The following is a 27,688-nucleotide window of genomic DNA, read 5'->3' on the forward strand; positions in this document are numbered from 1 at the left end:
CGTTAAACCGCCATAAACCAAACCAAATTCGTGCACGCGTGGGCGGGGTCTATGAACGAGCCTCTCGGAACGAAATGTAAGCCACCTCTTCTCGAGGTGACCTTTACTCAGCTTTCAAAATGAAGTGCCCGCAGGCCAGCGGCGGCGGCCAACGGCTCCGATAACAGAGATGGACGAATCCATAAGTGTGCACCGAAAGGGGAGACGGGATGCAGCTCGTAGGTTCTTTGCAGTGCTTATACACGCTGCCCATTCGCGTCGGCAACGACTTTTATTCAGCCATCACACTATAAGCATTCCACCAGCGCCGCTTGACTACAACTTTGACAAACGTCCCGTGCTCCAGTCTACGGCGTTACAAAACATCTTTGGTGAAACGTCGCAGTCCACGATGCGCACCGAGCGAGCGTCTACACGTAACAAGCAATGCACACCTCCCAGTGAACAGCACCCCGTAGTTCGGAAAGGCGATAACACAAAGATTAAAAAATAAATGTTATTCACCTCAAAGCGTGATAGGGCGTTTCCGGAGGTGCCAAGTAAATCGAGCTCGCACGGCGTGATTCACAGGTTAAGCGATATTTCTGGCCGCGCACCTACCTTTCAACACAAAAACCCAGTAGAGAGTTCCCGAGGAGCGGCTTACCATCACGGGCTTCGCACCGACTGCCTTTCCACGCGTTAGGAAATACATAGCGGCACAGTCGTAAGCGGCATTGGCCGAGAACACGATGGCTTCCGCTGCTTATAACGCCGCTTACAAACGAGGGTAGCAAGTTTGTCGCTGCGCTCATAACCTGTTCTGCACACACACCTCTGCTTAGAGTGGTTTAGGAGACCAAATGATTACAAAATAATCATGTAAATTTACCTTAAGTGGGCGATTAAGGTGGATTTCGTTCGAAACGCAATCCACGAGATACGACGCTGACGACACCGATACATCCGCGCACACAGTTGTTTGCAGCCCGAATGATTTTTCGCCGTCTCGGGGTAAAATCGTAAAATGGGTAAAACGGGATACAGAAACCCGCTTCACGGTCATAACTTTGCCGCTCGCACTCTTGCCATGTGTAGCTCAATCTGGTATCCAAGACCACAGAGGGCAATTGGTTTATAAGCTTAAGTTCTCCACTCGCGCTTTAAAAACATTATTGTTTTCGCAAAAAAAGAAAGAAACCTTACTGCTTTGTCCATACGCGCCGCATCTCCCACCGAATAGTATGTGGCACACTCTTTTCGAACAATAATTATAAAGTTGCATAGCATAATGTCTTTTTTTTTTTCGTGCGTTCGTGCTGAGAAAACTGGTATGGGAGACATCGCCTCCGAAGCATCATTTGTATGGCGAGGAACGAAAAAATGCCTGCTTTGTAATTGTTGCGTCGCAGCACCTTTTCGCGTGAATGCAAACCGAAAAGGTATAAACGCCAGATGTAAATCGCGCAGAGGACCATGCTCTATGACAGTCTTCTAAAGGTGTTCCTAAGAGATGGGCGCATCCTTGAATTCTCGCCCCCGTCTTTTCCCCTTTATTTTACGGACGTTTTGGAGAGAAATGTGAAATCGCTGATGAAATGTTTCTGAATTAAGCGCTTTGCACAGTAACAATCGAAAGATGGTATGGAATTGTCTCGAGCGATTCCTTTAAGGGAGAGCGTGTTCGTTTGGTGTAGTACAGTTTGCGGCACCCTTACATCAAGAATGACTGCCCTTCCTCACTTTACCTGTTAGCATGAAATATTGTTGAAAATGAGCTTTTCAAGGCTTCTAAAAACAACATACAGGAGGGCGTTGCGTTGCACAGTACAATATTTTTTTTTATTCCCGAAATAGCGAAGGAGATGGACGACTCTAGCCATAGCTGTCATCACCCGATGCAGTTCCCCTCAGCATGCAGTGCAGAGAGAAACTGACATTGTTCTGGAATTAATCGTAAGGCAGTGTATAGATTGTCTGATAAAAAGAAATTGGGATCGTTATAGACTGCACTATAGACTATCTATAGACTACAAGGCTCTCACAGACTTTAGTCTATAGACGATCGGCACCTGGCGGCAGTGGGTCTCTCACCGGACAATCCGGACTCATTTCGTGGACACAGGGTCCATATCATCATTCACTTCTTGATTTCATCAGATCAGCCCACCTTTTTTCATTTATTTAAGCATCTTACTCATCTCTCACTTCATAGTTTTTATGCCCTGAGGCAATAAACATCGCTCAAAAAAGGAATTAAGACTCTTATAGACTTCATTGTATAGATAGTCTATAGAAAAAATGAAATGAAGGCGATTATAAGCGTTAGTCTATTGATGGTCTGTATACTGTGTATAGAAAAATGGAAATTAAGGGTATTAAAGACTTTAGTATATAGACAAAAGGAAATTAAGGCGGTTATAGACTTTAGTCTACAGATGGTCTATAGAGAAAAGGAAAAGTTTGAAAGATGGATACAGAGTCCATAAAGAGTCTATAGAAAGTTTATAGACCATTTTTATAAGAGGGGTGCAGGGGGGGGGGGGGGGGGGGGGGGCAGGCGTCCTCGTTCAATTGTTATTTTGCTCTTGCCTGCACCTCGACCTACAGTATATATACGCTATCTAATCTTTCCATGTTTCAGAGCCGTGCCGACGATTGATGGCATGACCATAGGTGGTAGAAGCATTCCATTTCACAGAGGTCTCCGCTCGACGCCGGCGATTTCACGTTAGGGGATTATCCGCGATGACTGGGAGATCTGGTCGACGGCGTTGGCTGGAGAGCCTCCTTTGAGGGGCATTCGCCGCTGCATTATTGAACTGCATTCGACCTAGCTCGTAAGCAATAAATCACACAAGAAAATTTTCTAGCGGTTGAGGTGTTCGTGAAGTTTCAAACACCCCATAGCGAAGTGCGCACGCAGTGTCTTCTGAGGAATAACCTCCAAAGCCTTTCTACCCAAACGAGTAAACCCGGCTGAGATGAAATGAGGGGCTTTCAGCTAGAATATTGAAATGGAAACTATGCATGACCTTCCAGCTGTAAGCCATTCAATTCCAGCTGGAATGACGTCTGTTTATAGCTAATAATAATAATAATTGGTTTTTGGGGAAAGGAAATGGCGCAGTATCTGTCTCATATATCGTTGGACACCTGAACCGCGCCGTAAGGGAAGGGATAAAGGAGGGAGTGAAAGAAGAGGTGCCGTAGTGGAGGGCTCCGGAATAATTTCAACCACCTGGGGATCTTTAACGTGCACTGACATCGCACAGCACACGGGGGCCTTAGCGTTTTGCCTCCATAAAAACGCAGCCGCCGCGGTCGGGTTCGAACCCGGGAACTCCGGATCAGTAGCCGAGCGCTCTAACCACTGATCCACCGCGGCGGGTACTGTTTATAGCTGGAAAACTGCATTTCCATGCGGTTTACTGGGCCGGAAATGGTGTCCAGTAGGAATGGTTTTGCTTCCAAGTAAAAAAAAAAATTTCCAATTCCAGCTATAGCTCCACCTGGAATCTTCTCCTCTTTCAACTAGAAGTGGAAACATCGCTCAAGCTGGACTTGAAACTTGGACTTGAAAGCTGGACTTGAAAAAAGTGCTTTTCCAGTTGGAATGTGTACCCCTGACGAAAGCCTACCGCGTCCTCATTTTTACGCTAGCTGGCCTCGATAAGCTGCCAAATCGGTAACGGCAAGAAGCCTTCCACGGACTCGTTACGTCTCTGCCATGCTCCTTGCCCAACTCGGAACAGGCTCGCAGCAAGGTCGCAGTAAATTCTTATCTCGCCATCAGAAAAGGCTTATCGCGCTCTAAATGCACGGTCCAAATATAAACGACCACGCTTGACTCAGTTTCGCGGCAATAAGAGAGAAATGCAAAGGCTCTAGATTGCGGAGTCGCCCGAAGCAAGGTGTAAGTCAAGGGTTTTAGCTTGCGGCCAGAATAGACGCGTGCATAGATAAGCCGCGGCATTTTTTTTGTGTGTGTTCTTCCGACGAAAAACGACGTCCCATCAAAAGCTGGCGCGATGCCCAGCTTGCAACTAGCCTTCGAGTTTTGGTTGCAGAGCCGCAGAAAGCTTGGCACGACTGAGTTTCATCCCGCGTCGCGAAGCTGTGGTTTCGGAGAACTCTGCTTTATACCTTCATCACGACGGCAGCACAAAGAAGGCTCGCGGCATTTCTGAGACTGCAGAACTCTCCAGCGCTGCACCTAATTTCTTCCCCCAAAACCGGTCCGTCGGCCATGGTGAAGGAGTTAGTTGACTTATGCAGGAAAACTAGCTTCCACCTTTCCACAACGCACCTATAGAGATTCATCCGATTTTCGCATGTTACTGCAGGATCACAAATGCACTCGGTGGTCTGCGGCTGAAACCACAAAACTATTTAATACGCTAAAGCATGGCTGAAAGACTTTAGATTTATTTCGACCACTCAGGTTTGTTTAGAATGCACTTATATCTCTTTACATATGAATTGTTGCGTTTCGCCTCCAGTTACGGAGGCGTGTCAGGAACAAACCCGCGATCTCGTGCTGAACTTCAGTCACTAGGCCACCGCGATGGGTGCTTAAGTAAGTCCACATTCTTGTTTTGTTGATGAATTCGGCGTCCAAAAGCAGTCCGGTTTAGAGACGCTGACCACAATGGAGGTATCATTTGTGTTTATGAAACATACACGGCATTGCACAAATGTATGAAATCTCTCTTCCTTGTCACAAAGGCAGTTCATTATCTTCTTATGCACAAAATACTAGTATGTATTTCTGCTAAATCCTGGCATTCAGTAATCCGCGAATAGGCGGAAATCAACTGCCACCCATGCGTCATTAACTTATTAAGACACACTAGGTTGTACAGGCCTATTCAGAATTGATACTCATGGGCACATTAGGTTGTACAAGCCTATGCAGAATTGCTACTGATGGCAGGATTCTGTTTCGGTTCCCTCTGATAACAGATGCCTTTCATTTCTGAATTCCAGCAATATGCTGGACAAGCTGCTATTTGAAGCTAGTCCGACTTGTTATGCATGCGCTAGAGACATGTAACATCCTCGCAAACGGCGCTCAACCAAGCTCCAGGAGAAGAGCAACTCCTGTGACATGCGCATATCATGAAAGACCGGTCCGAACGGAGCTTTTGGTTGACTTTCCTGAACTCTGTGTTGCCTCATTACCTAACGAGCAGCTTCACAGCACACAATAGCACCAGACACGGGTGCCTTAAAATAAAAATAAAAAATTACATAGTGCGGTCTTGCTGAAATCTGTAGCCACCTTTGGGGTGCCTCCTCACCCCGCAGCACAGTCTGTATAGTTGTCCACCAATCCCAGCGCGCGCAGGCGTACACGCATAATTGCACGAGGCACCAGAACACGCGCGCTCCTGGAAATGCACTACGCACGTCCAGAGGGCTCAAGCCGTTGCGATATGCATACAGCCTCACAGCCCTTCAGAAACGCCGCACCGATCCAATGTACAGGATCACGTCCGGATCACAGCTGCGGATGAGGAACATGAAGGGTCGGTTGACATTGTAGTTGAAGCTCACGCCAGCGTAGCACATCATGATGAGCGGTGTGAGGAAGAGGCCTTCCACGCCGTCCTCGTCCACTTCGACCACGGCCTTGTGTTCGACGCCGGTGACCCTCACTCCTGGAGTCTTGCTGACACCGCTGAGGTCGGCGCGATCGCTGAACAGGTCCTGGAGTCCCAGACTCTCCAGGGTGCCCTTGAAACTGGACGTGTGCTCGAGCTTGAACTTGGGCAAGTAGATCTCGACGTCGTGGTCCTCACCGAGCGACTTGAGCAGGCTGGCCAGCAGCTCTGGCGTGAGCTTCTTTTCGAGACGGTCCAGGCCGTCAATCTTCTGTGGTCGCAAGATGACCATGGACAGCTTCTTGCCCACGAACGGCATCTCCAGGGCGTCTACCTCGAGCTTGTCACAGCAGCTCGTTTTGTAGTTCTTGCGCTGGTACATCATCTCGACCATGCTGGTCTTATCCTTGGTCTCGTGGAAAGGCCGGAGCGCGGTGTACTGCGGGTTGAAGTGCGAGTCCCAAAAGCCCGTGAAGTACATGGCGTTGACCAGGAGCAAGGAGGTGCGCGAGTCGATCTTGCCGGACTCGATGATGTCGGTAACCTTGCACTTGGTCTTCTCCTCGACCCAGGCGTTGATGACGGCCCGAGCGCCGTTGGGGTCCTTCTTGAAGTCGACCTGCTTGACTGCGCCGTCGTACGCGGTTTCGACGAGATCGCAGTAGTCATTGGGGACGTCGACGCCGTTGTCGGCGAATATGGCGTTGGCGAGGTGGATGCGGAAGTCCGGGCCGCAGTCGGCCAGGCGCTGCGTCATGTCTGTGAACTCCTGGCGCACCTATCAAGGCGAAGAGAGAAAAGATATCTAAAGATGGTCATCTGGGTACGTTAAGCAAACTTTAGCGAATCAATATTAGCTGGGAGCATCTGTTAACCAGAGTGCTTCCCAGAGAGACGGGAGGTTACGGCTTTGGCGGGAACAGAAAAGCAGGTAGATATACACATAGAACGCCAACGTGCTTACTACAAAATCTACAACGGCAGCGACATCATCACTTCTGGAAGCTGAGGTATATCGAGTTCAAAGAGCAGAGGCGCCATGACACCAGCTGACTGCTCATGCCCAAACAAAATCGCCAAACGAGAATTATACATTTAGGGGTCACATAAGCTTCCGTACTCTCCGTGTAGGTAAATTAAGAGCTGCAGGGGAGCCTTCGACTACAAGAAAGCACTTCAAGCCGCGTCTCGACAGCAAGGTGACACGAAATCTGTGCCGCGTTAGCACCGTACTTAATGGCGCATCATGGCGAAGTATCTTGTCAATCTCCTCGTAAGTGCCTCCTTGCATTTAAACTACAGATTCTGGGGCAAGTCCCGCGGAACCTTCACGCCAAGGCGTTCCCCGCCGCGTACCTCCTCGATGAGCTCCTCGGGGAGGTGGAGGGCCTTGGCGATCTGTGCCGCCGTGGCCTGGCGGCTGCCGGCGTGCGCTGCCGTCAGGGCAAGCGCCAGTGCGAATGGGGCACTGAGCACGTTGTCTCTGGAGACGCCGCCCTGTTCCTGCAGCTGCTGCTTATGCAGTTCCACCGAGAAGTTGAGCAGCACCTCACGCAGCCGATTGGGCGGCGCGGGGGTCCTCCAGAACAGGTACCTCAGGAATCTGTGGGCGAAAGAGCGCGAATCAAGTCATTATCATCATCACCATTACGCAGGTTAAGTTGCTGCGAGGGAGAGGCGTCTCCATTTATCCATTTATGTGGCATAATTAGTCAGGTCCTGCGGCAGCCGCGACCATTTTACACCTCAAATTTTCTTATCTCATATCTCTAAATGACTCTCTAGCTAGCACAGCAACGCTTAACTTCCTTGTCTAGGTGTCCACCCTGTTACTCCAAAAGACCAGCGATTATCTGTTTGTCCGTGAAGCCTGCCACACCCGGGCTCTTTACGTCAGCAAGGAGCTCAATAATTATAGTCGTCTAATATAAGTACCGCTTCCTATTTAATACCGCTGCCTTTCCCAGTTTGAAGAGCACCGACGTAAAATGAGTTCCCTTTCGAAATGAGCCAAATGCAGACACCGAACACAAGGGATATGCACAGTTTTAACGTAAGTTCGTACATAGGTATTTCCTTTGAGAAACTATCAAAATTGAATGGGTTATATAACTTGGATTTGAAAGCAAATCAAGTTACCAGCTTCCAATGAGTTGCAGCTGATGAAATAAAATTCGGCAGGGACACTTAAGACTGGTTACGTGTGGGAATGAGAAAGCATTACTGTGCCTGGGAGCGCGAGAGTGTGTTGCAGTTTAACAGGAAACGTTTTCGGCTGCGGCGATCGCCCACTGCTCTCGAGAACGCAGCTGCCTGCGAAGCTGCTCTGTTTGCGCCGTCGCGGGTTCGACACCCAGAGGCTTGATGTTTACTTGACTTCATTTTATTTATTACTTTCACTTGTCATAAGAACACAAGCAGCGCAAGCATACGAACACCCCAAGATCTTAATTCGTGGTTGACCAATCGGAATAGTGCACCTGCGTTGAAACAGCGCTGGGCTGACATAGAAACAAACTATATTTAGGACTAGTCTTTTCAAGTTGACGTTCGCAGCTTCTTTGCTTACGTTCCCCACATAAAACTGTAGTTTTACGAAAATAAAATGTGCAATAATAAGAAGAGGATAAACAGACTATTGGGCCCACCATGACCCAAACCAGGGTATACATCACAAGCTTCCTGCACACTTGCTGTTCGCGCAGTGTTTGCGCATTGAAAAGAAAAAAAGATTGAAAGAAAAACATTGAAAAGAGAAAGATAAGATTGAAAAGAAAAAAGAAAGAACGCAGAGCTACGGGAAATACAAAAGGATAGAGAGACGAGGTGTGAATGCGCGCTTGTAAAAAAAAAAAGAAAAATCCAGTTTCTTTCCTGTTAGGAGGCCGCTATCGGGTGAGCTGATCAACGCATTTTCCTGCCTACACAAGGAAAGCGTCGTGACTAACTGGAGGGCACATGTTCGGAGGTGCGAGGATAGGAGACGCGTTGATATTTAGTTCATGGTTTGCATCCTTCCGTGCAAAATGAAAGGCCCCACCCACAGCGACAGAAACTATCACACTCAGAACTACTCCTGCTGCTGGACGTGAAGTCTGAAAGACCTTTGTTTTTTCATATTGGCGAAGGCAAGATTTCCGGACACATTTGGGAGTTCAAAATTTACTATCCGCGAGTGCCTATATAGTCGGATGCAACTCAAGAAAAAAACGGCTTTTCCCTGTTAAACGACCCACTTCCAGCCAATGGCGTCAGCCGGTTCTCACGGGCCTGCTAGCGTGACAAAGCAGGGAGGGAACTATCTGCGACCATGGAAGGAGGAGCTGTCCTCTTTCCTCTGCCACATGCCGTATGGCGCTGAGCAAGATTTTTTTATTTTCCTCGGGAAGTTCGAATCCTTGCTACACTGCATTCAGTTACTATGGCCATAAAAACTGTTCGGTGTAAGTGCAGGGAGCGTTTATATCTGAGCTTCTTCGGCGCATTGGAAGAGTAAGCCATCAGTATCAACATCTCAGAGCGCCATTTGACGAGAGGCTATGGTTTTCTTTTAACTGCAAATTAAAATATTTCCGCTCAATTAAGCGGCATTCGGAATTGGCTGGCGACAGAGGGTGCCACTTGATGACGCCCAGGAAAGCTGGGCATGGCTTAATGTGATGCACTGGGACCAACTCAGCATATGACATGACATATCATTAAATGTGACACGGCAGAAACCAGAGTCGCCAGGCCTCAATCTCAGTAGTGGCAGAAGCACGTCCGGCTTTCTTGGACAAAAATTTTGAATACTAGAATATTGCAAGGCGCTGTTATTTAAATATTGAAGGTAACGGTTTATTATTTCGATGCGTAGCAAAATCTTTCTTTTAGAGTGTTTCCATCTCTCGTAACGAGCAGTTAAGATTGTCATCGAAAACCGATGGGAAACGTTTTTGAGGACAGTAAAAAAGTGTAAGCTACGGAGGGGAGATTTGCAGATGTGGATTGTTAGCCTGAAATCTTACATTACATGAAAAAATCGCGCTCATTAACTGCTTCCCGCTCAAAAGTCCTTTTGTCTAGAATTGTTGGGTATGGGCAATTCGATTTAGGGAGCCCTGCACACTTTGGACATTACAGTGGGCAGGCACCGAAAGCGTGAGATTAATTAGAAGTTAACCCTTCCAAAAATTTCTTTACACAGTCCATAGACTGTCCATAAACTTCTGTCTATAAAGTCTACAGAATTTCCATAGACAACTCTAGAGAACTGTCTATAGGCAATACAATTCCTATATACAATCAACAGATTTATGGTCATACACTATTAGTAGACTTTTGTCTATAGACAGTCTATAGACTATAAATAGACAAACAGAAATATCTATAGGAAGGCAATACAATATATAAGAAGTCTATAGACTGTCTATAGACCGTTTTTATAAGGGTTGTGTCCTGCAACTGCAATACTCTGTCCAGGAACACGTTTGATGTCATGTAATTTGGTTAAATCACACTTCCGGTTCATTCCAGCTGACGTGCTGCTACCGCTGACGTCACGTGCACGGTAGGACTTCTCATGTTTCTAACTCTCCAACGGCCCAGCAATGTTCAGCCTTCTTGTATTATTGAGATTATACTGTATATTGCACAATGTGTATTTGCACGACGGACATTAAAAATCACTGCTCGTGCCATCAAGCTACCATCGCCTTCAGTGATCGTTTATTTCTTCCCTGGTTGCTCTCGTGCGTTTGGTTTAGGCAGAAGTCTAAACGAAGGTTAACCGCGTAAACCAGTCCCTTGACCGAAATACGTGATGAACATATAAAGATCTCCCCGATACTGCAGCCTTCAAGGCGCCAGACGTCCATGGCCAACAGCACTCGCGTGCCAACATCATTCAGACGCTTTACTGAAAGCCAATGTAAAAAACAAAAAGTTGCAAAGATGCCTCCGGGCGACCAGCTTTCGTCCTGACGTTCACCGACTTTCGCGTTCTGAACACACGATAAGATGCAGCCGGCGCCAACCACAACAGGATAAGAGTAACCGTGGCAAAATGCCACTGTTACTGAGACTTAGGTGCGATGATATGTGCTCGACCGACGCGTATTCATTTACTGGAGGCATGTAAGCAGTAACCTGAACCGCAGCCATTACACGGCCTTTGCAATAACGAGCTTCAATGCCGCGTGTTTGTCGACCAGCCTTGTACCCGCCCTCGGATAAACGACGCTACGCAAAAGAGCGAAAGACAGCGCGACCATTATCTTTCTTGCTCCTTATTCCTCTTCTAATCAAGGCTGTCTACCGCGGAGATCAACCTGCGGATTCGTACACGCTCCGAAACCGATAGCAACCGCATTACGAGCGCCCTATCTCCCGCGTCACCTCCGCATACTGTCTCAGTCAAGCTCCTTCGGAAAGCCTCAGAGGTCAGTAACTTGGCTTTGGATGCCAGAGAGGCCCGTCGTCAAGACTGAAGGTCGGTGCCGTTCGAGGTTTTCGTAAGAACGCCGTTGACATTGCTTCTTTTTTGGGTTTATTTCAAGTTACCGTTGCGATTTCTATACGCTGGCTTTCTTTTTTGCCTCTTTGACCTTGCACGAATCGGTACACAGGTCCGCGCTGAGGCCAAATTTATTCGACGGTGGCCGGCTTGGCAGGCTGCCAACGCGGCAGCAACGTGTACGGCTGCGACTCTGCGCGTCTTGTCTTCTTGGCGTGCGCAAAACAAGCGCATACTTAATGAGGTACAAAGACGTTCTCGGTTGGGGGAGGGGGGTGAGCGCGTGTCCGCCTGTACACGCAGATTTAGCTGGGCGCTAAAACAAAACAGGTGCCAACGATCAGCGTCTGTCAGAACATGGCACGCCAGGACGGAGCGAGTGTCCAGATTAGACAGCAAGACTCGGCACTGAATACGTGACCCGGTTAGCCATCGCAGCTTTGACGTGTTTCTGTCCAAAAAGGAAGAACGCTAGAAAGAATACGGGAGAATAGGGAATGAAGAAAGAAAATAAGAAGGAAAGAAAGATTGGGGGGAGGGATAAACTACTAGGTAGTGGTAATGATAGAGGTAGTGACAAACTCAAGATTTTCTGAGTCTTCGCGACAACTATGAGTCTCCATGACTGCGAGTTTTCTCAACGTGAGAGAGAGAGAAATAAGCAAAGAAAGGAGGTATGGATTCTGTGCTGAAGCAAAACTGGTAAACCTAAACATTTCTCGCTGAGCTGAGCCGTCCTAGGAGACGTCATTTTTATACTCAAGATGCATATAACTTCGTTTTCAGCTGTTTGAGACTATTGCCTCTTTGGTTCTGTTGATGCGCAGCTTTCCTCATGTATGCCTCATATACTCTTTTGCTTTTGTATAACTTTTTGTGCATTTCCCCTATTTTTGTTACATGACGCATAGTTGTTTAACTGTTACCTCTTTTTGTTAATTGCGATATCGTATCTGAACTCAGCTGTTTTTTTGTGTTTTGCTGTACTTTACTATGTTTTTATGATTTCTAACCTATTTTGCACAAACTTCTGTATTTGACCCTCCTTACACAATGCCCCTCCGGAGGCCTGTAAGGTATCTGTAAATAAATAAATAAATGTAGTGGGATACAACTCAAGAACGAACTCCCCGAAAAAGGACTCCCCCCTTTCCAGAAAATGACGTCGGCCGATTCTCATGAACCTGCTAGCGTGACAACGCAGGGAGGAAACAAGGCGCGACCATCTGCACCTCCCTGCATTTTCACGCTGGTACAGTCATGAGAAATGTCCAACGCCATTGGCTGGAAGGGCGGTCCTTTGACGGGGAAAAGCCGCTTTTTTCTTGAGTTGTATCCAACTGTAGGGGAGTCTTCATTGTGGCTGGATGTCTGAGCGCAAAAGCTCGAAACAAAGAAAGAAGGGAGGCATGGTATGTAGGTTTAATTCCGCGAAGCAACACATGGGAGTGAAGGGCTCTGGCTTAACTTCGGCCACCTGAGGTGCCTTAACATGCACAGTATTTGCACAACGAAGGGTCACCTTTTGCCTTTCGCCTCCATCAAAACGAGGACGGGATTCGATCCCGCGACCTTGGGTTCAGCAGCCAAACGGCAAAGCCACTGAGCCTCCGCGGCGGGTACACGAAGAAGCAAAGAAGGAAGATACGAGGAAATACAAAAAATGAGAAAAAAATTGTTTTCTTTCCATTCAGTGTACATACAAACGAAGAAGTGCTCAGCGCCAGCAGGAAACCATACATGCAGGCGATCCATATCCCGCCTACGGGCAGGTATTGGGTACGTGAGTGACGCCACTGTTGTTACTCGACGGGGCGTCAGGTAATCACCGAGAGAGCAAACGCGCAAGATCGATGAAAGATTCAGCATCTATTTCTCGTCCATGCGAAGGAACGAACGCATGAAACGTGAAGTATAGTGTAGCAAGTACTTTAACCGCGCGAAACTCTGACGGCAGAGGAAGTGGTGAAACGAGATATGCGTTTGCGTGTTGGTGATTTGACATTGAAAAAAACTACGCAACACACAAAAGCGCCCCGGACACGTTGCATCACCGATAAGCCTGTAAGGAGCATGGCTTCAGAACGTGCATGCTGGCTTCCTGGATAAGCCGTTCAGATTAAACCGTCCAAAACCTACACTGAAAACAGAAAGGAATAAGAAGGCGGTAAGCTTCTTCCAGCGCAGCTCCCTTCTATAAAAGAGAGTGCGCTAGACGAACAGCTTCTCTCTCTTTTTTTTTATTCCCATAAACGCGTTTTCTTGTTTAAAGTGTAGATCGCCAGGGAAATGTTATTGTGAAATGAAAGCGAACTTCAGGTGGGCTGTACTGGACCAGCTTAAAATTCAGGACGGACCTTGCGGCTTAGCGCAACAACATTAAATAACATTAGTAATAATTATGACTACGTATTTTATCAGCAGTGATTACACACTTTAGACGACACGACAAAGCATACTGACTTTTTAGTTGCGATGTAATGAAAATAATAATAGTTTATTCCCTTTATTCCTATCAGAGATTGCCGTCTATTTAGTCCGCACAAATAATTTGTAGAAAGATATACGGCACTTGAACGCATGTTTATTTGTCTTATTGAATAAATTTGGTTTGGTTTATGTGGGTTTAACGTCCCAAAGAGACTAAGGCTATGAGAGACGCCCTGGTGAAGGGCTCCGGGAATTTCGACCACCTGGGGTTCTTTAACGTGCACTGACATCGCACACTACACGGGCCTCTAGAATTTCGCCTCCATCGAAATTCGACCGCCGCGGCTGGGATCGAACCCGCGTCTTTCGGTCCAGCAGCCAAGCGCCGTAACCACTCAGCCACTGCGGCGGCTCGAATAAATTTTGTGCTGCCACCATCTGTATATGAAATAAATAAACTGTCGGCAAATCTGCCTACGTGTTGTTTATTTATTTGATGTTGACGAACACCACCAGGGAAAGATCACATCTGCGAAAAAGAAGTATCGTCGGAAAAATACCAGTTCAACTATATATTGCATTATACATTACAATGCATTATACATCACAATGCATTATACAATGCATTACAATGCATTATACATTACATAATGTATTACAGTTATACATTACTATACTTTACATTACATTATGCTATCCATTATTTAGGAGAGGCGTCGTCATTGCCGTGACACCTGCCTTCACAAAGCGAAATATCTTTGCCTCTGCTACATTGCCATAAGAAGTAACTGGCTGGCGATAAGCGGATGAGGAAAACAGCCAGGTTTTCGCCGCACTTTCTGGGCCCAAAGATTGCTGCCGCTGTGATGTCGATGCATAACATGTATTACGCTGCCAATGGCATTAAAACTAATGGCCTTAAGCGCTGAATACCATTCCTCCTCTGAACCGCTGAGATAGCAGTTACGACACTGGACCTTAAAGCCTGGACTCCATGTGCGCGAAAGAGCGAGCGACGCGACAAGGCGGTTTGCTCCGTCGCTTGTGGGCAACCTCCATGCAAGCGAAGGCGGCAGGCGACGCGAACCAGCGACGTGCGCAGCGCACTCAAGCTTAGAAACACGCCCGTAACCTGTTCTCTCTCTTAAAATTTTGTGAGTGTGCCTCACAGTCAGGGCCAAAGGAATATTTTCTGTACAGCAGCGGTGTAGCGGCAGTGGAGATAACCAACGGCGTGTTTGCGGAGACGAATTAAGTCGCATCACGGATTCGCGGGGAAGGCGTGCTTTCGTTCAGTGCCTGTGCACTCCGGCTTAGTAAAAACACTCCCATAAACTGTCACCGCAATCTGCTTGTAAGTGAGGAAACTATAATTTACCAGTGAGAATGCGCGCCGCGAGTGTTTCTGCACAGTTGGAGCGCAGCGGCACGGTGGATCGAGCGCCGGTACCCGCGGCTCGACACGCATCTCTCCCTGCAGTACGCCCGCTCCAAATGCTGTTAGCCGTTCGCACCCAACAAGTAGATTGTTTTAGTTATTTAAATCATGCGGGTCTACCTCTCAGCTACGAAACCAAATATTTTCTCGACGGTGGCGATGACCAAGACAACGGGCGGGTTTCGTGAGATGTACCCGTGAGAAACTGTGGACAAACCGGAAGCGGCTTTGTGGGGCTCTGGTTGGCCAATCGCGTGGGGTACTTCCGGGCGGCGAGCAAAATTTTCTGTGGGTGCAGATCCGAGCGACACGGCAAGCGACACATGCATTTTGCTTCGCGCGACGGCGTCGCTCGTCGCTTGCCGCCGTCGCGTTCGCGTGAGTTTTCGCGTACATGGAGTCCAGGCTTAAAGGATTTGAAAGCGTCACATCATCCCCGAAAAAACAAGAATCTCATATGCCCGAAGGAGCGCGACATTAGCATATGCTACTTAGCCTGCGCGGCCTAGCGGCAACGGATTAATATTATGCACATCCTCAGCTCGCGCATGCACACGTCTCTCAAAGCTAGCCACGCTAAAAACTGCGTAAACAACCTAATATGAGCAAATTGAGATGGTAAGTGTGCGTCATATGCAGGAGAGAACGATAAAAGGCAAAAACTCTCCTTTCCTCCCCTAATTTGGGTTTTTCTGTTTTTAATTTTCTTTGCCTCCTCATTGTCTCGGCTGTCCATGGGCTTTGCTACAGGACGCACCGCAGAATAGAAGGACAACAGCTTGCGATCCCTTGGCACCCGTGCCTAACCAAGGACTTAGCAGCAACGAGCCCGAATATGCCAGCTGAGAAAAGTGCAGCACCTTCACTATGGGCGAATACATTCACATTATTGAGTGTCTAACGCGTGCTAAAGGAGATACCTTCTTCAGGAAGTGTTTGCAGCAAGTATAGAGCTATTTGCAAGCGCTCTTCCTTTCATAGTAGGGCACGTGTTTAATTTTGGAAAAGGGAAAGAGCAAGCAGAACGAGGAAAAGAAGAGAGGTCAAGTAAGAGAGCCTGTTTGCAGAACATAGAAGAACAGAAACCACATACGCGTGAGTGTACTATCACTGCTATGGTGTGCTGTTCAGACCATGTACAGCAGTTGCAGTGTAAACATAAACAAGCGTCGAGAAGCAAGGCAAAGCAAGCCGTCAGCTCTCGGCAAGCTCAGTGGAAAATGTACACGACACCAGTGCCCTGTCAGTACAGCCGTGAGCTCTATTAGAGGGAACAAACTTATAATAATAATAATAATAATAATAATAATAATAATAATAATAATAATAATAATAATAATAATAATAATAATAATAATAATAATAATAATAATAATAATAATAATTGGTGTTGGGGGAAAGCAAATGGCGCAGTATCTGTCTCATATATCGGCGGACACCTGAACCGCGCTGCAAGGGAAGGGATAAAGGAGGGAGTGAAAGAAGAATGGTACCGTAGTGGAGGGCTCCGAAATAATTTCGACCACCTGGGGATCTTTAACGTGCACTGACATCGCACAGCACACGGGCGCCTTAGCGTTTTGCCTCCATAAAAACGCAGCCGCCGCGGTCGGGTTCGAACCCGGGAACTCCGGATCAGTAGCCGAGCGCCCTAACCACTGAGCCACCGCGGCGGGTCGGGAACAAACTTGGAGCATTCATTTTTTTATTACTTCATAATCACGTGTGACATACACAGTTTTTCTGGTCTTCTAGTTTTCGTCTCTGCGTATAATATCAAAATCCTCAAATTTTGCGAAAAATATCCTTTTTTATTATTAATTGGTTTTTGGGGAAAGGAAATGGCGCAGTATCTGTCTCATAGGTCATTGGACACCTGAACCGCGCCGTAAGGGTAGGGATAAGGGAGGGAGTGAAAGAAGAAAGGGAAGAAAGAGGTGCCGTAGTGGAGGGCTCCGGAATAATTTCGACCACCTGGGGATCTTTAACGTGCACTGACATCGCACAGCGCACGGGCGCCTTAGCGCTTTTCCTCCATAAAAACGCAGCCGCCGCGGTCGGGTTCGAACACGGGAAAAATATCCCGAAAAGTTGCAGTTTTGTGCGAAAAGTTTATTCCCTCTGATACTGCTCACGAATGTGCACTCGAGAAGCCGGTCGCTAGAAGGGCGGATTGCGCGGGCCATACGAGAATGCTCAAAGCCCTACTGCAACCAGCAGTGTGCTTGGCTTTCGAAAATTTCCGCGCCGTTGGATTCGTGGAAAAGCGTCGCTATTGACGTTAACAGGAGGCGGGGAATCCTCTTTGCGCACGGCTTTGGCTTTGTGTTCGCTTCGTAGGTAAGCGCGCAAGAAAAAAAGAAAAAGAAACGAGAGGACGGAAACTACAGATTCTGTACCCAAGCCAAGAAACGTGCTTCTATATTTAGGCCTAAATGCGTGTCATTTACTCGGCTGCACGCAAGGTGGCGGCGCAGAAAATAAGGCGAAGTGGGTGATTACCGTCTCCGAGGCTTTGTTGTCTTTTAACTTCTTTCTTTCATGCATCTTGCTCTCACCGCAAGCGTCGTGGTTCTGCGGGTTTGCGCACCGCGCGAGGTGAAAATCCAAACTGGTCCCAACTCGAAGTTGTTCCATAAACCAGTTGGGAACGCTTAGGATTTCGGTTCCGAAACTCAAAGCATGCTCCTCACGTTCATCTGTTTTAGTTTGAAGAACAGCCGCTACCTTTTTGGCGATAGAGGTTAAAGTCCTGAATGGTCCCAACTGGTTTGCGGAACAATTCCCGGTTGGGACCAATTGGTCCCAACTGGGAATTATTCCGCAAACCAGTTAGGACTTTTGTTCCAGTTGGTCACAACTGGGTATAGTTTCGTGAAGTCAGTTGGGGACTTTCACCTCTCTCTCCCAGAAAATGGCTTGCTGCTCTCGCAAGCCAAACCAGATTGTGAAAGGAGCATCAATGGAATTTTGACCGTCGTACTGCATCTGTCTTTGTTTATGTGGCAAAATGCGACCCATTTGTGTAACGTGCGCTTCTTTGAAAAGCTGAACGACTGAGTTGACTATATAGTAGGATACAACTTTAAAAAAACAGCAGTTGTTAACACTGGGCCACGGTCCGCGGCGTACTGTATTACTCCGCTAGCCAGTCACAAAAGTGAACGAAATCAGCTTTTTCATATTTGACTTTATTAAACAAGCCAGATATCAAAATTCTGCAGCTTATAATTTTTTCCTGTGATTAGTTTCTTGTTTAGGCGACAAGAGAAGTTTTAACAACGGACTACTTTTTTGTCATGGAGGAATTCAGTGCGGCGGTCCTTAATGTGGGCGGAGCTTCACTGCAGGCTTAAGTTGTATCCGACTATAGATACAGCTCTTTACAAATTTAGTCTCGGACGGCACGGTTCAGACTAACACTGAAAACGAAGCTTTTTACAAGAAAACTTCACACATTTTCGCATGCTTCTGCAGCGCTGAGCTTACTTATCCAAAAACTCGGAAGTGCGTGTATCGTTGCGCCGTATACTGTAAATAAAGCGCTTATTAATTGCTGCCACAAGACGCCAGAGCAGCGTTCAAGGCCGACGGATTCTAGATGCCGCCCGTCTCCTCCAACTCCTGATAACTTTACCCTGAATATGGCTAGGTTATGAAGCCTAACAGCGCGTACACATACGCTTTCATACAGGCAGTCGCCTTTTTGCATAGTTTTGTACCTGAGCTTGTCTTGGTGTAACGTTCAGCAAACTTGCAAGCGAATAAAAGCTGTCGGTTCTTCTCTCACGCCGCATTACAAATGGCGATCCGGTGCAGAGCCCTGAATCAACGAAATCCGTCTAGGCCAATAACAGTCGTCGGGAATTGGATCCGAATTGCCCATAGAAACGCTCTTTTCGATTCGCGGTGTAAGAAACCGAGCACACGATAAACTGCCTCGCGGCTTTCACCAACGCTCTAAACGCGAAGAAACGAGATACTGCACCAAACTAGAAATATCACCACTACTGCCAACAAGAGACTAATCGCTCCCATCTAAACTCGCCCCTTCAGTGCCATGCTGCAAACGGAAGCATAGAAGGCGCCCCTACGGCTTTCACGCTAGAAACTAACACTAGACACATCAAGAAAGAAGCCATTCACAACAGGCACGCATCCGCGGTCGACCGCGCCGGTCAGGTTTATCAGTGGCTGTTCTCATCACGCGTTTTACCCGAAGGGAAAGCTTATCACGCACACCTGTCGCATAAAAAATGTATCCTGGTCTCCGCCGTCGGCCGGATGGTCTCGGTCCCGGCCAGGCAAGAAATAACACCAGGGACGCGCGAAGCTACGATACGCCCGCTTTCATAACGGACAGTCCGTTAAATGGGCCTCTAGATTACTTCCTTGATCGGCGCGCTATTCAATCGCATAACATCCGCAAAAGACGGATTACATAACCGTAGCCGCCTGGCGACTGTGCAGGAACTTATTGCGTGCAGCTACACGCTGCCTAAGCACCGCGTCAGTTATTGCTCCAAGCGTAAATACGTTCGTGAGGACATGGCATTTAACACGGACCTGACGTTTAGACGCAGGTGAGGTTATAATGGTTCCGAGAATGGACTAAAGTATGGATGGATGGATGGATGGATGGATGGATGGATGGATGGATGGATGGATGGATGGATGGATGGATGGATGGATGGATGGATGGATGGATGGACGGACGGACGGACGGACGGATGGATGGATGGATGGATGGATGGATGGATGGATGGATGGATGGATGGATGGATGGATGGATGGATGGATGGATGGATGGATGGATGGATGGAAGGACGGACGGACGGACGGACAGATGGATGGATGGATGGATGGATGGATGGATGGATGGATGGATGGATGGATGGATGGATGGATGGATGGATGGATCGACGGACGGACGGATGGATGGATGGACGAATACGGCTGAACCCTCTAAATCAGTCTGTGGCTCAAGCCGCCTAGCCATGACTCGTGAAATTTTACTCCTGTCTTGCTTTTAGCCACCAATCATATAACCTCCGCTTGGTTAATTCTACCCGCTTAAAATCTACTTTCCCTTCAATATCCTTACACCCCAATGCCTCGGGTAAATCAGCCCTGCTGCTATCCACTGTAGGGTGAAGCCCTTTACAAAAAAGTATCAAGTGTTCAGCCGTTTCCTCCTCCTCTCCGCACGCAATGCACAACGTGTCTATCTCGTGGTACCTGACTCTATACGTCTTAGTCCGCAAAACTCAAGTCCTTTGGCAATTTCCTGCTTAAAAGTCCGGTATGTTTCCAGTGCCGATTTCGTCAGCATTCCTGTTTTCCACAAAGCTCTCTCTGTTCCTTTAACCATTTTCTTAACCGATAATTGCTGATTTGCCCCCTTACTGCTGTCCAGGTATTTGCTTGTCAATTTTCTAGTTCGCTTTCTCCATTTCGTGTCAACATTCTTTATATACAGGTATCTGAAAACTTTCCTAGCCCACTGCTTCTCCTCCATCTTTCTCATTCGTTCCTCAAATGCTATCTTACTGCTAGCCTCTCTGCTCTCGAAAGACGCCCATCCCATGTCACCCTGTACCCCTTGATTTGGTGTATTGCCATGTGCTCCCAAAGCTAACCTCCCTACTCCCTGTTGTTTAATTTCGCCTCTACACGGAGATGCCCCCTGGGGGTCGATCAAGGCACTCTGCAAGGATAACTGCGATAGTATTCCAAGGTTAAGCTGGAGAGCGCTTGTGGTTGACAAAAGAATGGGGGTAACTAAAAAACAGCACTCAGCTTTGTTCTATACGTGGTTAGCAGCGCGTGCGGGAAAATAGACAGCCATCTGAGAGCGAGATCTTGCACAGTGATCAAGCGTGACTCGCTTTGGTATGAACGCTTCCTCGCCAAAGGAGATGCACTTGCGGCGAAGGCCGAGGTACGGAGGAAATAATTAGCATATTGTGCACTGCAGGAAAACACTACTTAGAGCTCCATAGAGACTGCGGGCTCGGAAAAAGAAATTGTCATTGTGAATTCAGACTGCCTCATGAACGTAACCGTCGGGATGGAGGAGATATCGCCCGGCGAGACAATGCTTGTCTCATTCTACTTAACACACGGCACGAGATTTCACGAGCGCCCTGCCATGCGACGAAATAATAGGTTTATACAATTAGCGCTTTGAATAATGAATACGACAGGGAGGAATTTTGAACAACACTACGAGCCTTGGGACACCGAAAGACCTTTTGTACAAAAGATCCCACTCATGTTTGTTCAAAAACTAGTCCTAGACGGAACTGAAGATGAGGCAGGAAACGGAGGACCCAAGAATTTAACTAATTGCCGGTTTTCTGAAAATCCGTTTTTAAAGAAAAAAAAAGGCATACCGTTTCATTTTTTTTTTCTTTGCTTAAGAATGAGTAAGCGAGAACTGCTACTTGAAAACACGGCACGGAAAAGTTTGGTAGCAATGTCCAAAGCATCTTCTGCACAAAGGCTCCACCACACCAACTTATAGTGCAAACTCATTGCGAGGGTGCGGAGAATTGCGTTTTGCAGATGACAGGTTGAGCGGAAGAGAGAAGTTTTTTTTTTTTTGCATTCGGTATCGTCAGTGGCCCGACTAAGCCTCACATAAACTACCCCGGGGGCGCCTCATGGATCTGCCTGTGTGCGTGTTTTGCGATTCCAGGACGTAGCGGAGCTGGCCAGCCACGACGGGATAGTGGTAAACCTAGAATTTGCATTGGCTGCAAGAAAAACAGGATGGTCTACACGCTCGCGGAAGGCTTTTCAGTGTAAAAGCCAGCGTGGTTTGAGCGCAATCAGGAGGAAGGTCCTTTACAGCTTGGTCATGCCCTAGTTGTTCTGCACAGGACACGGGGGCGCGCAGCTACAAAAAGAAAATAGAAGCGCGAAGTAACAGGGCTGCAAAGCTAGACGGCATCGTTATTATGTCCACGTAGCTTTTTAAAACAATCGTGTTCTAAACTAAACTGAAGTTGATTTGAACTCCGGTAACTGACTAGTAGTAGGCCTGTCAACGGTACAACTGACCAATGAAGGCAACCAAGAGGGGGAAAAAAATCCAGAAACCTACGCAGAAATTGACAGTTCGATTTCGCTTCTTTTTTTGTCCTGTTCGCTTGGTTTCTGGTTATGCCTTTGAGGAGGCTGTTCTATTAATACATTTAGTTCGGGTTTGAAACGCCAGCACAGCCATACGGCGCGTAAGATTACGCGTCACTGTTACCCTACTTGCCTTGCGGTCGTAGTTACCGCAGGACGGTGCTAACACTCGCTTTCGTTAAGTGCAAGCTTCCTTCTCTGCTAGTAATTCAGGGTTCAAGGCAAAGAAAGCAGACGACTGGGCAGAAAACGTCCGCGGTAAAAAAAAAAAGAAACGTAAAACGAATGCAGACAGCTTCCAGTCAGATGTAGATGTACAGGCGCAATATTTCACAATTTCAAAGATGTTCAGTCGCAATATTTCACAACACGCAATAGGAAGCAAATAAAAAAAAAACCTACTAGGAGACGTTAAGCAAACAGCCCACCGCTTACCTGGCAATTATGTCCATTGTGAAGGTGTTGCACGTCGTCGTCTGCTAGCTCCTCGGTCTGTTCTCTCAACGGTGATGATATGGCCGACGCCTCGGCGCGTCTTGCACGGAAAGCTGGACCCGCACACGACAACGAAGTCCAGGCGACGAGCACACACAGCACCGCCTGCAGAGGAGCAAAGTGCGACCTGCACGGGCCGACTGCGAGCCGACGTTTTCCTCGATCAACTCGGACCAACGAGCTTTCCGGCCTGCAAAGGAGAGGGAGCTTGGGAGAGGATGTGAAGAAGGGTTGGGGTGGGGGGATGGCCGGTTTTCCAGGACGGGGCGAGTGGGTTTTCGCGGTGGAGAGGAGACCAGCCCCCGTACGCGCGGAGACCGTGTAGGAGTCCAGGAGACGGCGACGGGAGACGAAGCTACGAAGCAGAAATTGAAGACGCGCCATCTTGACACGGAAAAGAAAGGGCGCGGAGAAGAGGCGCTGTCCGCTTCCGCAGGTGGGACTCAGCAGGACGAGGAGGAGGCCAGATTAGCAGGAGTAGCTCTGATATGGATCAGATGCTATATGGTTCCTAGAAATAGGGGCCGTATACCATATAGACAGGTGCCTTGAACCTGACAACTGGGCACGGCTCCGGATTAACTGTTCCGAAAAACCTTCTTTGTGTCGAGGACAATAGCGCCAGGCTTTGAAGTCGGGTCCCCTGGCCTAGCGAAGTAGGCCTTCTGAGTTTAGCCACGTGTCTGCGGTCGTAGAAGTTGTGCTAATGCTGGCAAATACCGTTAGAAAAAGGAGGACGGTGGATCGTGACAGCGAACTCTTCGGAGATGGCCGCCACCGAACAGGGCCAGACCGGGGGAGTGGTTGCGAGGTGGTCGACTTCATTTCAAACAGGAATAATGTTTTACCAGAGCTCTTCAGCAAGCAACCTGACATACTGAACTTACTGAACTAATGTCAACGAATTATTCTTTCTTATCATAAGGCGTGAAATTTTCAATGGAATACGTTGCAGGTGTAATTCATTGTTTTTTCCTCGTCTTTTCACCTGAAGGTTACTAATGTATGAAATGTATTAATCGCTTCCAACGTATACTGGCAGTGTCGTACTTGTACTGCGTCGGCGTATCGTGTTGAACAATGCGAGAAAAAAAACGCATTGCTGGAGGCGCTGTCACGGTGGCATTGCCTCATCAAGAACTTTCTGGGCGTTTTGCTATGCTTTCGGATGCAATTTGTACTGAACTGCGTGGAATAAAGAAGAAGCAAAATAAATGTTTAATTGCTGATGTGCTCCAGGAGGAAGCTCGTCCTGTACGTGGACGCCATGATGGCCACGTGTACCCTCGGGCCACGTGGCCTTCATGACCCACCTCCATCTGGTTAGCTCCCTTAGTCCAGAAGGCGAATCGGGAGTATTGAGTAAAGAGACGTACTTCGACAGTGACGACGTTAGGCAACGAAAAAGGTAAACGCACAACAATCTTGGGCTGTAAATGTCATCACTTGGGTTGGAACAGATGTGAAAGATTTGACATAGGACTCTACCAGGCCGCGTGACATGTGGGGCTGACATTGTGGGCAAAATAGAGGAAAGGCGATAGATAAACGTTTGACTACTGGTACGACGAGACCAAAAGGGCATTTTTGTCCACGAAGCCCCTCCTATCGGCATCACCGTGCTTGGGATCAAGCAGAGGTCTGTTAAAAAAAGGCCCAAGGGTAATAGCCGCTGGGATGATTATTCGTAGGCCTCCCAACCTGACTACTCGTACCTTTGCACCATGCGTTACACGTAGTACTGCTGCATAGTATTCACTTCTCTTTTGGGCTTGTTTACCTAAATACTGAAGTGACCGCGACAATCAGGCGGTAGTCTCAAGTAAGCCTTTGCGGCAGGCCGACTAAAAACCGATCTAGTCACGTAAGAGACATAGTTCTTTCAGATGTGGGTGCATGGCTAGGTTAAAAGAAGGTGCTGACACTGCTGTTTAGTCAAAGCCTCAGACCTTCCTACGTCAGATTATTTGTTCTGTTTCCCAAAAGATCAGTGCCGTATCCTTTTCAGAACTAAGAGAATATGCCTTGCCAATGTTGACGCCGGTTAATGCCCCGCGCACAATTGTCATTATAAAAGAGATCACAAGAACGCCCACGTGGTCGTCGCCGATCCAGCGAAGGCAAGCGAACATCACACATGTCTGGACACAGTTTCGATCACTGATATAGCTGCCTCGTTGTTGGAATACGCGGTTTTTAATTTGGTTACATAGACGCTGTACACGTTAATTGACTTGCGTGCATTGGTATTGTGAACAACAACGTTGCCGAACAGGGCAAGGACGGCATGTAATCAAGCGTGCAATGCCTCACATTGGGCAGATGTTTTACCGAATCCTGGAGGAGAAAAACCTGGAACGAGAGGACACGAGGAAAGGCGGAGGCTTCCTCGTCGGATGGGAATGCATAACAAAGCACGCGCGCCGCCACAACTGCGGTCATTAGGTTTTGTCACGAACACTGCTTGGCGAGGTATGTTTTAGACAGCACCGTCCCACTGGTTGCCATGTTGGTGACAAGGAGCGTAGTTTGCTCAACCCGCCTATCGCTACATGCCGCGTGGAAGCCTCGGGAAAACTACGAGTAGGGGGAAATTATGACACCACTAACGTCAAGTCAAAACCATAGAAGCCAGATTGTACGTACGTACGTGTCCAGGTTTGTCTCTGACTTTAACACGAATTTTTTTGATATTCTGGAAAGTGTTGGACGGCAGAATTACCCAATAAAAAAGGATGCACATATAGTTCAACTGGCTTCATTCATTCATTCATTCATTCATTCATTCATTCATTCATTCATTCATTCAATGCACGCACACACGCACGCACGCACGCACGCACGCAGGTAGGCATGCAGTGAATGCCTCTTGACGGCAAGGAACACAGATGTAGAACAAATCAATTATAATCTATTTGCGTCCGGGCTGCAAACGGCATTCCAGCATAGCATATGCGCGTGTTGTTTACAGCCTCTAAGCAAACGTCATCCTTGTTGGACAGGGAAATCGCGCTACCAGTCGGATAGCGCTGTCTATAACCGCACGACCGTGTGTTGTTTCACGTGGGACCAACGTGGAGCATTTCTACAAACACCTTCAGCAGGAGTTGAACCCGCATACCTCAATTAAAGTATCGCATGTGTATCTTACATGACGAGTCCCCATCACTGCAGCAGAGTACGCTTACAAAGCGTCCTTGCGATGAACAGCAGGACGTGACTCGATTGCCGACGGCACAATGACTTTGTTTACAAGAGCCACAAGTCGATGATCGACGCAAAGTGAAGCGGTTTGTCGTGCACGCCGAGAGTGACTCCTGTCGTTGCAAGTACGTGACCGCCGTGCCAGACGAGCGACGATGGTAATGCTCGGGAGTCACGTAACGGTGTGACCTTCTAGTAAACCGCTGCGTCCCATGAAACTTTCCGGTGTGTCACGGAGATCGGTGTTTTCTCAACGGGTGCTCATGCAGCTCCAAGGACATCGAACTCTCCGGGATTAACTCCGCATAGCAGTACCTGACAGGTTCTTGATTCTACCAGTCAACTGGCATTACACGACGAAGTCTCGGCTCCGAGGCTGCCATGCTTTTGTCAGTTTTAATTTTTTTAATTAACACCGCTCTACACGTGGTTCCAATGACCTCGATGGCAATTAATCCATGGTAAATCTACTAACGTTTATCTGTTAGCAGGTACGGAGTGAGGAATTAGTAGCTCGAATCGAACAGCGAGGGTAATTGCAGTCGGTGCTGCAATGAATGCCTCGCTTGAGGCGCCGTTAGCCCGTAGATCTTTAGAACGATAGGTTTTTAGATTCGAGTGAAGGAAACCTCACCACAACAGCAACGACTCTGCGCATGTAACGTATACCGTAGTAGTTGTAAGCGGGTAGGGGACGAATCTAAAAGACCGTAAAAATAAAGAAGAAATGTCTTATATCGAACTAAATGGGTCATTCGGGAACATCGATTTATAACATCGATCTGTGCGTTCAGCTGAGGCTACTTCGCAGAGCCACAACCGATGCTAATTGAAGAAACAAAATACCTAGAACGTTGATAAAACGATGACCGAGCAGTCATCCGATATTCCACCTGCCCTTACAAAAATGGTCTAAGACGGTTTATAGACTTTTATTGACTCTATTGTGTTCCTATAGGTATTTATTCATAATCTATAGACTTTATATAGACAAAAGTCTACTAGAAGGGCATGGCACTAAATCTATCGACCCTCTAAACTCTCTGCAAGAAATTTTTGTAAGGGTGAGCCCCCACATAACCCGTAACAAGCCCTGTTTGCCCCTAACATGCCGATTGCCATGAGATTCCAAAAGCCACTCATTAAGAAATTAGCGTTATTTATTTAAGACGAGTCGATTCTGACGTGCTGTGTAGTCTCCGAAGCGTCTATCGGAGGGGATTATTTATCTAGTGAAGAGCAAACGTGAAAGCCACATTACGGCCAAGCGTGTTGAACGACGTAGAATTACATAAATCGCGATTTCTCCTGCCTTGAATTGCGAGCTGAAGGCGCAGCGTTCATATAACGCTGCCCGCAATTGCTAGGAAGACAACTTGTCGATCTTGGCAGATGGTATAGAGAGAGCAGGGCGTCGGCCTCGGGCGTGGGCGGAAAAGTGTTGACTCCGTAAGGGGGCGCTAGCTCTGCGTGTCCCCAATATACGGATCCTCCAAACAATCAGGTCTACTCGGGTGACCTCGGATATCTTCGACCCATCTGTAATGCTGGTGTCAACTGACCGAAATGTAAAGCGCGGTGTGCGCACACAGAAACGACGGCGCACAAATGCACGCCTAGTCTTTGCAAGGACAATACACTCAAGGTGTCCCGCGGCCTTGCAAGATGGGACGAGTAGTGTCTTGCGTTAGCTTTCGAGTCAAGCTTTGACCAGCTTCTTCTGAGTTTACACCGTTGTCGGGGATGAGGGACAAACACACAAAAGAAAATAAAGACGACAGGCACTCTGTTTTTGATGCTATTTGTCTTCTACATTTACTGTCCCCGGAGCAAAGTTTTCACTGGGCTGGAAGGGAGTTCTTCCAATAATAATAAAAAAAACATTACTAAACAGCTCTACCCAGG

At 47.7% G+C, this 27,688-nt stretch overlaps 1 protein-coding gene across 1 annotated transcript; it reads right to left on the minus strand.

The window, feature by feature from the left end:
* Window positions 1-4,633: 4,633 nt before the first annotated feature.
* On the minus strand, window positions 4,634-22,748 carry LOC144133103 (iris-like). Its single transcript, XM_077665960.1, has 3 exons — window positions 22,520-22,748; window positions 6,942-7,188; window positions 4,634-6,363 (listed from the first exon to the last, which is right to left on the minus strand). Exons 1-3 carry the CDS (start codon window positions 22,534-22,536, stop codon window positions 5,440-5,442), a joined length of 1,188 nt encoding a protein of 395 aa, XP_077522086.1. The 5' UTR covers window positions 22,537-22,748; the 3' UTR covers window positions 4,634-5,439.
* Between the last annotated feature and the right edge of the window lie 4,940 nt (window positions 22,749-27,688).

The sequence above is a fragment of the Amblyomma americanum genome, chromosome 5 (assembly GCF_052857255.1).
Source record: "Amblyomma americanum isolate KBUSLIRL-KWMA chromosome 5, ASM5285725v1, whole genome shotgun sequence".
NCBI classification, from domain to species: domain Eukaryota; kingdom Metazoa; phylum Arthropoda; class Arachnida; order Ixodida; family Ixodidae; genus Amblyomma; species Amblyomma americanum.

What these genes read in the sequence shown, in the direction of transcription:
- LOC144133103 (XM_077665960.1), bottom strand. An exon ending in CCGAGGAGCTCATCGAGGAG is followed by an intron (nt 6,364 to 6,941) that starts GTACGCGGCGGG and finishes TCGCCTTGATAG; the next exon opens with GTGCGCCAGGAGTTCACAGA.